Raw genomic sequence first — 16,419 nt, forward strand, 5'->3', positions numbered from 1 at the left:
CCGCGCCAGGACATGCAGGCTGGCGACGTGCTCATCGGTCTTCCGTCGTCTGGCCCGCACTCGAACGGCTTCTCGCTCATCCGCAAGGTCGTCGCTCTCAAGGGCTTGAACCTTTCCTCCCCCGCGCCCTGGGACGAGACCATGAGCGTCGGCGACTCCCTCCTCATCCCCACTCGCCTGTACATCAAGGCTCTTCTTCCCGGCATCCACGCCAAGCTGTTCAAGGGCATGAGCCACATCACCGGCGGCGGCTTCACGGAGAACATCCCCCGTGTCTTCGCCGGCCGCAGCGACAAGCTCGGCGTGAAGCTCGACCTCAACACGTGGAAGCTCCCCGCCCTCTGGCGCTGGGTTATGCAGGCCGGCGGCGTCGCGCCCACCGAGATGGCCCGCACGTTCAACTGCGGTGTCGGCATGGTTATCATCGTCGGCCGCGACCAGCTCGACGCTGCGCTCAAGAGCCTGCGCGAGTCGGGCGAGCCAGGCGCCTTCGTTATGGGCGAGGTCACCAGCACTGAGGGTGTGGAGTACGTTGGCATGGAGTCGTGGTCGCAGTAAACGACCCTAGGGTTTAGATCTTGCGTGGATTTTAGATAGGTTGCATGTACTTTTGGATCGGATGGGTGCATGCTGGCGGAGGTGCGGAGTGAAATGAAGATCGACGCCGATTGCGTGTGTACGCCAAGTGAACTGCCACTCCAAGTTTGCCACCAAGGAGAGACCACGTGACCGTAGCGCACCTGGATTGCTGAATGCTGACAGTACTATCGCGTTCACTTCCCGACGTCCACTCCACCTCAGCATACCTACACTCGTCATCTCGGCCTCGCTTGTGCGCCCGCTGTTTACACGTGCACCAGCGCTCTCGGCCGTCGTCTGCGCGTTGCCTGGACCGACCATTCACTTCACACTTGACGCGCCGCTCGGTGGGAACTTGTAAACAAACAGACATGATGACGGCCGAGGGCCCTTCCTCGGCCGGGAGCTCGCGTCCGACGTCTCCACGCAGCCCATTATTTGTTCCCAACGGAGCAGAAGCAGGCCCCGGCCCCGCGACACAGGAGGCGAGACGCGCACGCAGCCCGTCCCGCCGCTCCCGCTCTCTCCCCAAGCTCTCATCAGCGAGCGAGGCGTCAAATGACGACGAGGACGACTGTAAGTTTGTTGAGCTGCAGACAGCTGACGCCAGACGAGCGCCAGCGCCTGAAGCGCATGCAGGAGAACCAGTCGCTGCTCGCGGAGCTGGATATCTTCGGCGCAGCCATCGCGGAGCCAGCCCCACGACCAGCGCCGCGTCGCCAGAAGCATGTCGAGCGCCGCGACCGGTATGGATACATTGTATCGCTCCCACCTCCGGGCAAACGGCATGTGCTAGCCGCGATTGAGGTGCGCACGGAGCGGGCTGTGCGCCGCGCGATCGACGCGGGCGAGTACATCGACTGCACGCATTGGGCAGCGGGAGAGGAGCGGCGATGGCGCTTCGGGTGGGGGAACGGGGTGCTGGAGGAGGGAGAAGAGGCCGTCGTGGACGGTATCGGGCCCGATTTTCGATGGAAGGAGGCTGTGGAAGATGAGTCGGAAGACGAACCGACCCCTACACCGGTGCCAGTCCAGGCCGGGTCCCCGCCTCAGGAGTCGGTCAAGAAGAAGTACTCGGACCTGCCGGAGGGCACGTGCCACCAGTGTCGCCGCAGGTCGGACAAGCCCAAGATGCGCTGCCGCAACATTGAGGGCGGATGCGAGAACCTGTTCTGCGAGACATGCTGTCGACGGTGCGTTACTGCTTAGAGATGCGCTGATGGCAGATACTACTACTTCGACTTTGACGAGGAGAGCCGTTCCTTCGTTTGCCCCGTGTGTCTCGACAAGTGTAATTGCAAACACCACCTCGAAGAGCAAGGGCTGGGACACCTTGCGGGCAAGGCATTCCGCGCTCCAGGGGAGGGTCTGCCGGGCGAGACGGTGCAGCACTACATCGAGCGGTACATCGAGAATAAGGGACGGGAGGAGCCGCCGTTCGACCGTGTCCGACTCGTCAACATGGACGAGGATATCGTCGCGCCACCATTGACGGCTGAGTGGAAGGAGTGGCTCGAGGATCAACGATGTGAGCGACTTGGAATCAAGCGCAAGAAACACGGAAGGAAGTCTAAGGCGGGTGGGAAAGGGAAGCGGAAAGCCAAGGCCCTCACCGAGGCAACGGGTGAGCTAGGAGGTAGCGAGGTCACTGGTGGCAAGGGGAAGGGCAAGGGCAAGAGCAAGCAGCCGCTGCTGCGTCCTGGGATGGGCGGGAAGGACGCTTCGCTAGTCAAGCAAATCAACGCCGCTGCGGCATCGAAGAAGAAGCGGAAGCGACGTGACTCGGCAGATGCTTCTGATGCCCAAGCGAACCAGGCCCAAACGTTCGACACACCAACTGAGTTGGGCGACACTGGCGCACCGATCCTCCTCCGCTTCCGCCCACCGCGCGTGCGTGAGATCGACTCGGATGGCGACAGCGTCCGCGGCTACTCGTCTGATGAGAGCGAGACGAGCAACTCGGGCCAGTTGACTACCAACGACTTCCTAGCCCGCATGGCGCAAGCCGTTGTGCCCACGCTCCCTAACTATCCGCTAGAGGGCACGGCATTGGGAGGGATTGAAATCGAGGGCATTCAAGCACTCGACACCAGCATGAATGTTGATCTGTCGGACGTCAACCTTGCATCTTCCCCTGGCCATCTTGCGCCGGTGTCCGGCTCCAGCTTGCACCACCTCCACATGAGCGGTGCCGAGCTCATGAATGGCGAATTCATGCATTTGCCTGGGCAAGGGAATGTACAGGCTCACACCCCGGAGCCCAGCGACCTTCGCCTCACCTTGGCGCCAGCCGCCTCCCTCGAGGCCCCGGCCGCCAACTTCGGAGTATCGCCAGCCACACCCAACAATCGACGCTTCGCATTCTCGGAGCTTTCGCCGCCCAGCTGTGATCCGCTACCGGCTCTGTACCCCGCATTTCCGGAGCTGCAGGCGACCTACTCCCCTGGACAGTATCCGCCGTACTCACCAGTGCTGCATCCGCCTCATTCCCCGGCCCTGCATCCGCCATAGTCGCCGCCCGCGTACTCAGCCCCGATGTACGCGCCCTACACGTTCTCGGCTGGACAGGAGAGGAGGGAGGAGAATGGCCAGCACGCCGACGCGGAACCGCCGCGCAAAAGACGCCCGCCACCACCTGCAGCACATATAGTGCGCGCCCCCAAGCACCTCAAGGACCAGGTCGACGCGCGGTGGCACCAGCGCGCCTAGTGCTACATGTACTCGCGTTTTGTGATGTACAGATGAAATCCTGTCGTGGAATGGGAGTGGTGTGCCCGATGCACAGACAGCGCTCATGTCGTGTTCGTCAGTGACGACCGTATGTCTGTGCGCCTTGCCGTTCAGATCAGTTCTCAAATTCCCAGCCCCAGCGTCATTGCATCCCCCGTCCACGCTCCTCCCAGATCCCATATGCACACGGTACTGAACGGTCGTAGCATGCACGCGTGCAGTGACGAGAGAGGCGGCCCGCCAGGGTGCCTGTCCAATGCCACGTCCGTTCCGCCCCCGATCCCTAGCTTGGCGATCGATGTCGATCACGCGTCACGGCCTCGGCCGCAGCCACAGTTCCCAACACCGCCTACTTCTCTTTCTTCTCTTCTCCTCATCTCTCATCCAGCATGGACGACTACAACAACGGTGCGTATCTCTCCCCCCTCCCCGTCGGAGTCGGAGCGGGCGCCGTGCATGCCTTCGGCAACTCACACACAGAGCGGCAGTCGTACAACCGCCCCCCGGGCGCGCCTCCTGGCCACGGGTACGGCCAGCAGGGCGGCCGCTATGAGCAGGAGGGTCACTACGAGCAGCAGCAGGGCTTTGGCCAGCACCAGCAGGGTGGCCGCTACGAGCAGGAGGGCTATGGCCAGCAGGGCAGCCACGGCGGCCGCTTCGAGCAGGGCTACGGCCAGCAACAGGGCGGGCGCTACGACCAGGAGCAGCAGTTCGGCGCTGGCGGCCACAGCGGCCAGCAGGGCACATTTGGGCAGCGCCCGCAGCAGGGCTTCGGCCAGCCGCAGGTGCACCAGGCCGCGCAGCCCGGCGTGCCGCGGCCGGCGGCCAACGACGCCGGCGACGACTTTGAGTCGTTCGCCAACTTCCGCCCCGGCGGCAGCGCGGACATGGGCGGCGTCGACCCCTCCATGCACCAGCAGCAGCTCGGCGGCGGCAACCACGCGGGTATCGGTCGCCCGAACTGGCGCCCGCCGACCGACTCGGCAGCCATGCACAAGCAGAAGTTCCAGTACTCGGCGTGCACGGGTCGCCGCCGCGCCCTGCTGATCGGCATCAACTACCGCGGGCAGAAGGGCGAGCTGCGCGGCTGCATCAACGACGTGATCAACCTGCGCAACTTCCTGCGTGAGTCGTGAAGAGGTAGACGAGCATGCTGACAGGCAGAGAAGCACGGCTACGACCACGACGTGACGGTCCTCACCGACGACCAGAACGACCCCAACATGCTCCCGACCAAGGCCAACATCCAGCGCTGGATGAGCTGGCTCGTCGAGGGCGCGCAGAAGGACGACGCGCTGTTCTTCCACTAGTGAGTCGAGCGCCGTGTTTTCATGAGCACACTGACGCCGGCTCGGGCCACGGCGTCCAGGTCCAAGTGGACAACCAGGCTGAGGCGGACGGTCTCGGCGAGGCCATCTGCCCCCTCGACCACGAGCAGGTGGGCATGATTCTCGACATGGAGATCTACCAGCGCCTCGTCAAGCCCCTCCCGGCCGGCTGCCGCCTCACGGCCATCTTTGATGCGTGCCACTCTGGCAGCGCGATGAACCTGCCCTACATGGTGAGTCCACCCTCCTCATGAGCCACCGCTCACGCCAGTACTCCACCAAGGGTACAGTCAAGGAGCCCAACTTTGCCGCGGACGGCGCCAAGGCCCTGCTCAAGGCTGGCATGGGCTACGCCAAGGACGGCAACACGGGTACGGCTATGAGCTCGCTCTTCGGGGCGGCCAAGTCGATGTTCAAGGAGAAGCAGGCGGGTGACCTTTTGCGCGAGCAGAACACGAGCGAGGCGGATGTCATCTCGTGGTCGGGATGCAAGGACGACCAGACGGTGAGTACGAGGTCGACACACAGGCCGAGGCTTGCCTCTCACCCATTGTATTGTGCTGACACCAGTCTGCCGACACGACCGAGGAGGGCCAGGCGACCGGCGCCATGTCGTACGCCTTCGTCAAGGCGCTCACCAACAAGCCTGAGCAGAGCTACATCGAGCTCCTGCAGGCTGTGCGCAAGGCCATGGTTGAGGGCGGATACACGCAGAAGCCGCAGCTGTCCGCGTGCCACCGTGAGTCAACAAGACGACTGGGAAACCGCAAGCTGACAGCAGCCATCGACACCGACCTCGACTTTGTTGCCTGATCCATAGTCCGAGCCCGTCAGTAGAAGTCTAGTAAACACGCGTCCATCCACAGTCCTAGTATCCGCTCCAGTCTAGCCAGCGCTCCACTTCCTGCCGTCAGCTGTGCATTTGCGCGGACTGACCATGCGCGTACCCTCGCCCCGCGGCCCGTCCTTCTGGAGCATGACGCTCACGCCGCGCCCGCCGGGCCGCTCGAGCGCCTCGCGTCCGAGGCGGGACGCGCGCACCGCAGCCTCGTTCTCGGCACTCGCCACGACGAGGACGGGGAAGCGCGGCTCGAAGCTGAACTTGGGCCACGCGTAAGGCTTGGCGGCTTCGCCGCCGGCCGCCTTCGCGCCGGCCGTCGCGACGCCGACGCCGCCGCGCGGATCCTCGTCCGGCGGCGGCTCGACCAACACGAGCCCGCTCGCGCGGTAGTCGGACACATACGCCTGCGCGACGAGACACGCGCTGCCAGACGCGACGATGACGGGCGCATACGGGATGGCGAGCAGGCGGAGCTGGTCGTTGAGCGCCGCCGCGGCCTGTTTCACGGGCCCCGAGATCGCCTTCTCCTCCCCCTCGCCGCCCGGAGCCGGGCTCAGGTGGCTGCTCGTCGTCACGCTCACGTCTACTTGCACAGTCGTGTATCCGCGCCTGGCGTCAGCTCGTCAGCACTCGCCGCGACGGACGTACATGGAAAACATGTCGGCCCAGACGCGCCACGTGTCCTCCGTCTCCTTGGGTTGCGAGGGGAAGGAGAGGCCCGGCGTGCGCAGCAGCACGAGGGGCGTGGGACACTCGCGCGGCGCCGAGGGGTGCGCGTCGCGCACGACCCAGCGCGAGCAGGTCGTTTGGATGCTGTTGTTGAACGAGGTCGAGGAGGTGCTGAAGCCCGAGAAGAGGGAGAGGCGGGCGGTGAGGAGCGCCGCAGCCGGCCGCAGGGCCGGGCGGAGAGCTTGCCAGGGCGCTTGCCAGGCCATGATGAGTAGTTGCGAGGAGAAGATGTGGAGTTGCGAGTTGGCCAAGTTATACCCGTCCTATTCCTGACGTCATGCTGAGATGCCGACTCCGCCCATGCACTCTGCACTACGACGCACACTCCGTACCCTCCGCACCCTCCGCACCCTCCGCACACTCAACTCTAATGCATATGGTACAACACCTACTCGTCGTCCTCGTCCATAGCCTCCGCACCCTCGGCCGCCGCCTCGCGCTTGCGCTCTTTGCGGCCAATCTTGAGACTCTTCATCTTGCGGCTCTGGAGCTTGCTCAGGTCCTGGGTGCCGACGTGGATGCGGCCGACCTTGTCGCCCATGTCGTCCGTCTCGATGTTCTTGCGCTTCTTGCCGAGACCCGACGTCTGGTCGGCCTTGGAGAGCTTGGGGCGGCGCATCGCGGCCTTGAGCGTCTCGGGGTCGGCCTCGGCGTGGCGCCGGATGCTCAGGTCGATCCGCGGCCCCATCTCCGTGAGCGCTACGCGCGGCACGCGGCTCCCCGACGCCAGCAGCTTGAGCGTGTACACCCGGATGTGGACTTTCGGGAGCACGGCGCCCTCGGCGTCCAGGTCGCCCGCTGCCGGGCCGCACGTTACGGAAATCACGTGCTCAAGCGCCATGAGCGGGATTCCGGGGTCGTGGTGCGCCTGGTACATGTCCAGCAGGAGGGACTTGAGCTGCGTGAAGCGCGGGTGAGTGTCGAACAGGTCGCCGTGGAATACCATGAGCGGGTGCACGCCCACACTCGCCTTGGAGCCGGGCACGTCGGACATGGAGGTGAACTCGTCGATACCCAGCTCGAGGTGCTCCAGTACTCGCCCGTCGAACATGCGCGTTACGATCAAATCGTGCGGGCGCTTCTTCGAGTGCAAGCCCGTGATGAGGAGCGCGGCGTCGTTCTTCTGTGCAAAGAACTCGAGCGATGATGCGTCTTCGAACGGATGAATGGCGTTCTTCTTCGAGAAGTTGATCGCCTTAGGGCGCTTGAGAGCGTACTGGGGTGAGCGATGTACGAGGGGAGTTTACAGGAGAGGGTTCTCCATCATCCTGGCACCTGGCAGCCGCGGGCGGCCAACATGCTGGCGCAGGACCAAACACCTCTGCACTTCGGCATGCTGGCAGCAGCACTCCGGAGTGTACGAGTCAACCACCTTCCTTCCGCACCTCGTCGCTCAACCACCATTCTAAACCGCCCAAGCCAGACTCCCTCCCCCTCGCAAACTCACAAGGTCGCCCATCACGCCGCGCACGCGGTCGCTCGTGTTCTGGCCGCGCACGAAGATCGCCGTCTTCTCGTTCTCCACGAGCTTGGGCTCGCGCGCCTCGAGCGCACGCTTGACGCGCGCGTTTTTCGGTTTCCTGTTGGGCCGCGAAAGTGTTTGGAGGAGGGGGATGTACGAGGGGGCCGATTGGGAGAGGAAGGGAGAGGAAGGGAGAGGAGGAGGGCGAAGAAGATGGTCGCGAGGGGAGTTGAATAGGTGTAAAAGGCGGAATCGCAAGGAGCACCAGCGTCGAGGAAACGGCGTCAGCATAATCTCCAGTGGTCACGAGCAATCCACTCACACTGTCCTAAGCATCGACATGGTTGCTTGTGCCGATGGGGTCGATGAGAGATGAGCTCGTCAGGCGATCGCGGATGGTTGTTGCTGTGAACGAGATTTTGAGCAACAATTTTGATTCCGGGTGGCAAGGTTGATATGGGAGATCAAAAGTCGGTGCCTGGAATGGCCGGGAGTCGATCCCGAGCTGGCCAGTCCGTAGCTCATCAAACATGGAATTGCCATCGCTCTTGATGGCGGTCATCCACCAGCCAACGCCCGCCGATACATACATGCATGTCTATACACCTTCACCCTTTGCCCACTCAGTCTATGGTATGGCTAATCGACAACGCGCAGCTCCCGTGTGCGCGTCTTGGCGTAGATGTCCTTGTACTTGTCCCAGATGCGCATCAATTCCTCAATGTACTGTGCGTGCACTTGCTGCACATACTCGTCCGATGGGTTGTGGCTCTTAACCACGTCAATAGGGCGGCCAACTGCGCGTCAGCTCACATCCTTTCCCCTTTCCACAACCACTCAGTACTCACTGACGGACACGATGGGGTGGCGGTACGGCATCAGACCCAAGCTGTAGTTGAAGATGCCGCGGCCGTGGAAGAGTGGAAGTGTAAACCCAAAGATCTTCTGAAAACCCTTCTGCAGCTTCCACACAGTCGTACCCTTCTCGTTCGAGAGCTGCTCGTAGATCTGTGGAGATTAGCTTGGACAGTCGACTCGCGGCGCAGCGTGACATACGTCGTTCTCGCCAAAGGAAAAAACCGGAACTAGCTGCGCGCCCTCACGAATCGCGACCTTGATAAAACCAAAGCGCTTCTTGAGTGTCAAGTCCTGCGTTCCCGGGTGCGCGGCGAGCGACTCGGCGGCACCGCCGACGACAATCGTGATAGCATTACCGGGACCCTTGCGAAGAATGTTTCTGCAGCTTCGCTTGCTCACTGAGCAAATGCCCTGGAACATCAATAGCTCGCGGTAGAAGGGAATGCCAAAGTTGGAGTCTGCCGTTAGCGATAGCAGCCAAAGCGGTAGCTCACCAAGAGTAAGCAGGTGGGACTTGATACCGGGGTAGTTTTCGGAGAAGCCGGTGTACTCGGTAGCAAAAGTCGCGACGGCGCCCATGCTGATGATGCCGTGCGGGTGATAGCCAAAGACGTACGTGCGGTCGGCGGGCAAGTCTGCCTCCTTGATCATGCTGAGGGTCAGCGGGGGCCGTGAGTCACCGGTGAGACGTGGCGTCTCCCCCGTTCATTCCGACTAAGCTCACCTGCATGGGTAGTATTCTGCTGTCAGCTTCGTGTTCAATGCGCCACACATCCCGTGCAGCAGATTACTCACGGCAAAAGTACTTCCACAGAGGGAAGCGACGCGCCCAACGTTTTGGGCGCCCACCCTTGAAAGGGGCCTTGTCGATTGCAAGCGCCCAGATTGTGTATGGCACAAGAACTGGCCAGAGTCCGGGAATGGACCTGCGTTGGTCAGTGATTTGAATTTAGGCATGCGGATGGTTCCCCGCTCGCAACCGCATCAGGACGCATGCGCCTGCGTGTGTCTGTGGTGCCTGCCCATGGGAACACGCGGTACTCACAAGAAGTAGAAGTACAGCATAAGGCAGAGGGGCATAAGAATCGCCCATGTGAGGATTGCAAACGTCTGCAACCGCCGGTGAGGAGGGATGTGAAGGGGCGCAAACCTGGTATCAGCTGACGTTGTTGGCGACGGAGGGCGCGCCGGTCTGTCGGGTCCGAAGCGCGGCGGCAGTTGAACTCGCGATGGTGACGCCTTCTTGCCCAATTGCCCAGCCGCTCTTGGCCTCTGCCCGCGCCTGTATGCCCGCCCGGTCCCCCGGACCTGACACACAGTCCGTGCGACTCATCGCACTGCGCCCCGGGGGGCCGGCATCTACTGCCCGCGTCCTGCACTCACTTGATCTGTACAGGCCTGGGAATGCTGATTTCGCTCAGCGGGGGCAACTTGAGCGCGTCCAGCAGGGGGCTCTTGTGACGGCTTAATTTCTTCTGGGGCTTCTTGAGGGTTTGAGTGGCTGCGCCGTTCGCGAGGGTTGTCATGGCCATGTTTGGAGAGGGGACCTTGCGCTGACGCATCTGGGGAGCATCTTCGGCGGGGTCTGGCGAGAACTCGAGCTCGCCTTCCTCTGTGCTTGGGGTTGTGGGGTCTGGGCTGGCTGGTAGGCTCGAATGGAGAGTAATGAGGGAGGGTGCTGGGCTAGGGCCGTCGACGCTGCGGATACGGCCACCGAAGGTGTCGAGCTTGACATTGAGGCCGAGCCCCGAGGGAGTACCTGGCTCGCTGTCGAGTGCAGAGTGGGTGGTGACTGGGGAGGTCCCAGGCGAGCTCGAGCTCGAGGACGCGGAGGAGGCGGAAGTAGACATGTTGGGGCGGGAGGGATGTGAGGGGAGGGGGGGGATAGTGAATGGGATGTTCTAGTGCACGGTTAAGTGTTGGGCACGATGCGATTGCGAGAGACGAAGGAGGGAGGGGGGAGGGGATGAGCTCGGAAGTGGAATTGTGAGTCACAGTGACAGAGTTGAGGAGGAGTAGCGAGTGTGTGGAGGTGTGGAAGAGTGAGGGAGAGGGAGAGAGAGAGAGGGAGAGAGAGAGAGATGTTAAAGAGGAGGAGGAGAGTGTCGCTTGAGAGGAGATGAGAAGAGATGAGAAGAGAAGAGAGAGAGAAAGAGAAAGAGAAAGAGGAGGAGGAGGAGGAACAAGATCGCCTCCACTGACGGGGTGATGAACGTTGGCTGTTCTCACGATCCACAGGATCCACAGGGCATCCCGCAGCTCCGTACTCCGCATTACACTCCCTTATCCTAATACCCCATTACCCTTGATTACCCCAGCCACCCCACGGGCAATTCTGACCCCTTGTAATCGGACCATATCGGGTCGAATGCCCCGCCCAGGCACGCCAATTCAAGCCAAACCTTTGCTTATCTCTCTCCGCGTCCTCCTGTCTCTCCTCAGCCGCCCACCACCTCACAATTCCGTCTCTTGTCCAGGCCGCTAGTTCTACAGCTTATCCTCCTACCCCCGACCTCAACTACCGCCAAGACCATTATGTCCATGATAACGTAACGTATATAGGTGTCTAGTACTCCATGTCCCCACCTCTACCGCCCAGACCACTTGCGCTCCATGTAGCGCAGCGGGATGAAGAGGATGAGCACAACCATAAAGCCCAGCTCGAAGCCAAGGTCGCCCCTGCGGCGTCAGATCGTGCAAACATTTCAGAGACGGGTGAGGTGTCACTTACGATCCCTCGATCTTGCGGGCAATCCAGCCCTTCCACCACGTCTGCGACATGCCAGCCGCGCAAACAGGGACAGCCTGCAAGTCAGCGAGTCTGCTCTAGCGCGTCCAATATCTCCAACGCCGTCCAAGACAAGACCAATTGGACGCGCACGAGGCACAGAGTGGAGGTGCCTCGCCAGCACGCCACAGGCCGTTCTGGACAGCTCAGTGGCGCAATTGGATGCGCGAATAGCGCGCGGGAACGTATCCCCTATATACCACGACGACATTCTCACGCAAAAAGGTTCAGAACCAAACACTCACACATGCGGCGGAGATAACGAACGCCAGGCCCCATGGCAGCTTGGACGGCTTGTTCCACGCATCGACGGGGTAGGTGATCGAGTTGACGGGGTTGCGGAACAGGATGGGCTCGACGAGCGCAGGCGGGAGGTACAGCGACGTCCAGTAGCCGAGGACGCCGAGGAAGTTGAGCATCATCGTGAAGAAGTGCGTGCTCCCGACAATCGCTACGGGGAGGTAGATGGCCGTGACGATGATGGCGAGGAAGTAGCGCGGCACGCGGACGAGGAATGGGAAAACGACCTGTCCAGAAAGGCCACAGCTGTAGATCGTCGGGGCGACGTTGGCGGTCACGCTGAAGCAGAAGAGGACCATGACGAACTTGGCAGGCCCGCCCGCGCCGAACATCGTGAAGACGAGGTTGGGCGCGCCGATCTGCGCGGCCGTGTCCCACGCCGGGATGGAGCGGGCGGCGAGCGCGCACGCCGCGCCGAAGATCTGGAGGACGATGATGGGCAGCGCGAGGCCAAAGTAGACGCAACAGAAGAGCGGGAGGCGCGGCGTGTTGGCTGGCAGAAGGGTGGACTGGCGTCAGTGCAGCTGGAGATGTCACTTACGAAGTCACTGGCCATGCCGGCGTACGAGGCGGTGAAGCCGATCTGAGTCGCGCCATACCCGAGGATACCCCAGGCCGTGACCTTGGAAGCAGCCTGAGCAGCGTCGTTGAGGGCAAAGTGCAGCTTGTCGCCGTTGACACCGACCAGGACCAAGTACACCAGGAAAATAACTGGGAGAGTGGTGAGAGAGAGGATGTGCAGGGCGCGGAGGCCGATGAAGGATAGCTGGCGTTAGCGCTTGACTATGAGGCAGCTGGGCACTGCAAGGCAACAACTGCGCCAGCCGTTTTGCAGGTCCAAGTAAACTCACGCAGACACAAATAACCGTGACGACCACAATGCCCACGGTCCACGACATGTCGGCCTCGCTAGCGATGGAAAGGCACTGCCCGCCAAGGATCGACTGGAGGGACAAGTATCCAACAAACGTAATGCAGTTCGCGAGACCGATGATGATAGTGGGGAAGTATCCCATCGCATAGCGCGCCTGCACCATCTGGCGCATGCCCGTCCGGGGCCCGTTGGTCGCGAGCCACGCCGCGGGAAGACACATGACAAACGTGAAGATGACAATGACGAGCACAGCCGACTTGAAATCGAGACGGAACTTGAGGATACCGATCATGCCCTCGGAGAACGTGAGGATGTTGGTGTTCATGGCGGCCCAGAACGCCAGCTGCGGCAGGTACGAGCGCCAGCCGAGGGGCTCGCGCTCGTCCTCGGGGCGGGGCTGAATGCCGCGCTCTTCGACGCCGTGCTCGACGAGAAAGTCCATCGTGCGGACCGCGCGGCCGCGCAGCCCGTCGTACTTCTTCGCGGCGTACGACGAGGGCGGCGAGGGCGAGGACGCCTCGAGCGGGAGTCCCTTCTCCATGTCGGCCGACGGGGTGGGGGTGAGGACGGCCATGGTGAGAAGCCGGGAGGAGAGGGAGAGGGGGAGAGGATGAGCGGCGCACGAAGAACTGGGGGAGTCGTCAACCGCGCGCGCTGAAGATGAGATGGTGAGTATAAGTGAGATGGGATGCATGCTCGCTCGAGTCGTATCAACACGGTCTGTGGGTGGGCAGCTCGAGTTAGGGCCCATCACACTTTTTCCAAGCGCGCCGACCTCCACCTCCACCCTCCCTCGGAACTCGCCGCGGTTCTGCGATCACACCATGCAGGGTGTCCCCGCCCAACCGCCACCCACTGTGCGGTCACCGTGCGGACATGCGACCTCGGAGAGCCCAACGCCCATATGCCGTTCCAATGCTTTTCCGACATCCTGGCCTCTCGTCATGCTCTTGGCGCGTAATTGGTTGTATTGGTGATGCAAATTTGGGCCCCGAGATCGAGTCAAAATCTGGCCTGGGTGAGTCACCCATAATCGGGGCAGCGAGTATTTGAATACGTAACCTGGTTCGTTGACGGAGCTGTGGCACTGATCTCGCCTCACTACTCGCAAAACTCGAGCTCACGTAAAAGTATATATCTCTGCAACCTCACGAACATCGCCGCCCTGAGCACGAATGTGTCCGTGCACTTGGGGAGTGTGCGATTCCATGCCGCTGTACCGAGCTGCCAGCATGACACCAACGTCGCCTGACTTGCGCCGATATGTGACTCTGTGAGCTGAAGCAAGTACACTAGCCACTGAGACGATCACGCAAAATCATTGCAAGTGCACCGTGATGGGCTAGTCACATCGCGAGCACCCTTCAGCCCTCTTCCATTGTTGCCATATGGTGCTGTTATTTGATGACAGGTTTGGCATGCTATGTGAAGTGACAGCGGGCATCTCCTTGCCAGCCCAAATAGTACTGGACAGGCTGAACAATGAAAGCGCGGTTCTGCAAGTACGCGCCGGTGAAAGGATGGCGTCAGCTGTGAGTCACAGTGGTCCTCCACGTCCCATTTCGCCCGGCGCAGTGTTCAGGCGTGCAACGGTCAGTACATCAACGCAGAGATGTGAGCCAAGAAGTCGTTCATACATATCCATCTTCACCCTTTCCCAGCCTACTGGACTAGCCGCCGGTATCCGCTCTCTCCAAGATCCTCTTACAGCCTTGCGGCACCCTTGGCCTTGCTCTCCGCCTGCCACTCCTTCGCCGCACGGTCTCGCAGGTGCTTGCGCAAAATCTTACCGGCCGGCGACTTGGGAATCTCGTCCACGACGACAACGCCGCCGCGCAGGCGCTTGTGCGACGCGACCTGCGACGCGAGCCAGTCCGCGACCTCGCGCCCGACCCCACGTTCGTCCTTGTAGTCGGGCGCGACGACAATGTACGCGCGCGGCAGCTCGGTCGCCTGGCTCTCGTCGTACACGGCGCAGAGCCCCACATCAATCACCTTGGGGTGCTTGAGCAGCAGGCCCTCGAGCTCGGCCGGCGCCACCTGGAACCCCTTGTACTTGATCAGCTCCTTAACGCGGTCAACGACCTTCCACCACCCGTCGTCGCGCCGCGTCAGCACGTCGCCGGTCTTGTACCACCCGCCGGGGGCCATGCTCTTCGCCGTCTCCTCCGGTCGGTTGTGGTACCCGAGCATGATGTTGGGTCCGCGGAGCCACAGCTCGCCGCGCTCGCCCGGCGCCGCGTCCAGCCCCGTGTTGTGGTCCACCAGCCGCGCTTGGAACGTCGGCAACATGCGCCCGCAGTAGCCCTCGTTCCCCTCCACCTCGTGCGCCGCCATCACGTGCGTTGCCGGCGAACACTCGGTCATCCCGTACCCCTGCATTAGCTTGATATCGGGGAACTTGGCGGCGAACGCCTCGGCTTGCAGCGCCGACAATGGCGCCGCGGCGCACACCATCGCGCGCATCGACGAGATGTCGTACTTGGCCAAGAGCTTCGAGTGGAGCAGCACCAGAAGGATTGGGGGAACTATGAGCCCGTATGTGATTTTGTACTGCGTCAGCAGTAACTTGGCGCAGACGTACCTTCTGAATGATGTGCAGGGTGGCTTCTTCGTCGAACCGTGGGAGGATGACAACAGGCACGCCCATCGTCGACGGCATCATGAGGATGTAGGCCAAGCCGTACACGTGAGACATCGGGAGGACGCCAAGAACAGCGTCGTGCCCGCTCTCGAGATGCTCGATGCCGAGCACGCCCGCCTGCAACTGACTCGTGAGGTTGAAATGCGACGTCATAACACCCTTCGGCAGGCCCGTCGTGCCGGATGAGTAGCAGAGCCAAGCCACCTCCTGCGCGTCCTTGCCGTTGAACTGCTCGGGCTCAGCAGGCTCCCCCAGAATCTCCGTGATCAGCTTGTACGGCGAGCCCGCCGGCTTGTCCTGCGGCTTGCAGAGCAAGACGATGCGCTCGTTTGGGAACGGAGCGTTGAGGTGAGGACGCGCCTTCTCGAACGCAGGGAGGAGGGCTGGCGCGATGAAGATGAACGTCGAGTTCGAGTCGTTGAGCTGATGCGCAACCTCGAGAGGTTGACTGGGGTCAGTCGCAACGTCTGAGCGCAAGGGGGAGGGGGTGTGTGGCGATCATCTGCCCAAGCAGGTGACTTCGACATCCTGCTAGCCGGCGACGATCGATCACCGGCTTCGGACTTGGCGACCGGGTGATTCCCACACTTCCAGTGACGGCTTCCCTCGTCCCATCACCACCTCCACAGCCAGCCATACACCTCCCCAACTGCCCGCCAACCGACCGTTGACACTCACTAGGCAGCATTCGCCGGGCTGGCGATCACGCCCGCGGCCATGAGCGCGTACCCGGCCTGGACGTACTCGAGGCTGTTGAAGCCCCAGATGCACGCCGTGTCGCCGCGCTTGACGCCCACCGCGCGGAGGCCCGAGGCAATGCGCAGCGCATTGTCGCGCAGCTCTCCGCGCGTGATCACACGTCCGTCGAGCCCATCGATGAACAGTGGTTGCGCAGGCGACCAGTCCGGGATGGGGCTCACCCCCGGCCCCGGCGGGAGGAGGAAGTCGAAGATCGACTGCTGCGGCAGGAAGGGGGCGGGGTAGTCCGAGTCGTAGATTGTGATGGGCATGGCCACCGAGTGAGAGATGGAGAGGAGACAACGAGCGATGGAGAGCGCTGGAAGAAGTGGCGGTGAACAGCAAGTGAGCGGGGGAGCTTAAACTCAATTTCGGGCCCCGCTCCACGGTGCCGGTTGGACCGGCGGCAACTGCCGCTCCCTCGGCCCACCCAACACGAATCCGCACTCATCCAGCTTGATCTTGGCATGCTTGAGAGCGGCCCACGCCGCGTTACGTCTAGGAAGTCCCTTCATGATGTAGTATACACAACGGCTATCGCTACAGTC

General features: G+C 62.1%; 6 protein-coding genes across 6 annotated transcripts; 2 read left to right on the plus strand and 4 right to left on the minus strand.

The window, feature by feature from the left end:
• Positions 1–950: 950 nt before the first annotated feature.
• On the plus strand, positions 951–3,090 carry COLE_01019 (uncharacterized protein; the record flags this gene model as incomplete). The annotated part of the gene is made up of 3 exons (XM_018422125.2): positions 951–1,155; positions 1,190–1,772; positions 1,806–3,090. 3 exons carry the CDS (start codon positions 951–953, stop codon positions 3,088–3,090), a joined length of 2,073 nt encoding a protein of 690 aa, XP_018281839.1.
• Positions 3,091–3,698: 608 nt separating this feature from the next.
• COLE_01020 (uncharacterized protein) lies at positions 3,699–5,450 on the plus strand (the record flags this gene model as incomplete). The annotated part of the gene is made up of 7 exons (XM_018426376.2): positions 3,699–3,717; positions 3,790–4,434; positions 4,474–4,577; positions 4,646–4,870; positions 4,909–5,142; positions 5,208–5,376; positions 5,419–5,450. The coding sequence occupies 7 exons, from the start codon at positions 3,699–3,701 to the stop codon at positions 5,448–5,450; spliced, it is 1,428 nt and encodes a 475-aa protein (XP_018281838.1).
• A 55-nt stretch (positions 5,451–5,505) lies between these two features.
• On the minus strand, positions 5,506–6,413 carry COLE_01021 (uncharacterized protein; the record flags this gene model as incomplete). The annotated part of the gene is made up of 3 exons (XM_018426375.2): positions 5,506–5,541; positions 5,574–6,087; positions 6,127–6,413. The coding sequence occupies 3 exons, from the start codon at positions 6,411–6,413 to the stop codon at positions 5,506–5,508; spliced, it is 837 nt and encodes a 278-aa protein (XP_018281837.1).
• Positions 6,414–6,595: 182 nt separating this feature from the next.
• COLE_01022 (uncharacterized protein) lies at positions 6,596–8,011 on the minus strand (the record flags this gene model as incomplete). Its single annotated transcript, XM_018422124.2, has 3 exons — positions 6,596–7,423; positions 7,655–7,787; positions 7,992–8,011. The coding sequence occupies 3 exons, from the start codon at positions 8,009–8,011 to the stop codon at positions 6,596–6,598; spliced, it is 981 nt and encodes a 326-aa protein (XP_018281836.1).
• A 3,104-nt stretch (positions 8,012–11,115) lies between these two features.
• Positions 11,116–13,063, minus strand: COLE_01023 (uncharacterized protein; the record flags this gene model as incomplete). Its single annotated transcript, XM_018422122.2, has 5 exons — positions 11,116–11,206; positions 11,259–11,332; positions 11,561–12,124; positions 12,157–12,381; positions 12,467–13,063. The coding sequence occupies 5 exons, from the start codon at positions 13,061–13,063 to the stop codon at positions 11,116–11,118; spliced, it is 1,551 nt and encodes a 516-aa protein (XP_018281834.1).
• Positions 13,064–14,193: 1,130 nt separating this feature from the next.
• On the minus strand, positions 14,194–16,143 carry COLE_01024 (uncharacterized protein; the record flags this gene model as incomplete). The annotated part of the gene is made up of 4 exons (XM_065626117.1): positions 14,194–14,454; positions 14,485–15,042; positions 15,074–15,581; positions 15,812–16,143. 4 exons carry the CDS (start codon positions 16,141–16,143, stop codon positions 14,194–14,196), a joined length of 1,659 nt encoding a protein of 552 aa, XP_065482611.1.
• Positions 16,144–16,419: the final 276 nt, after the last annotated feature.

The sequence above is a fragment of the Cutaneotrichosporon oleaginosum genome (assembly GCF_008065305.1).
Source record: "Cutaneotrichosporon oleaginosum strain ATCC 20508 chromosome Unknown ATCC20508_contig01, whole genome shotgun sequence".
In the NCBI taxonomy this organism is placed as follows: Eukaryota; Fungi; Basidiomycota; class Tremellomycetes; order Trichosporonales; family Trichosporonaceae; genus Cutaneotrichosporon; species Cutaneotrichosporon oleaginosum.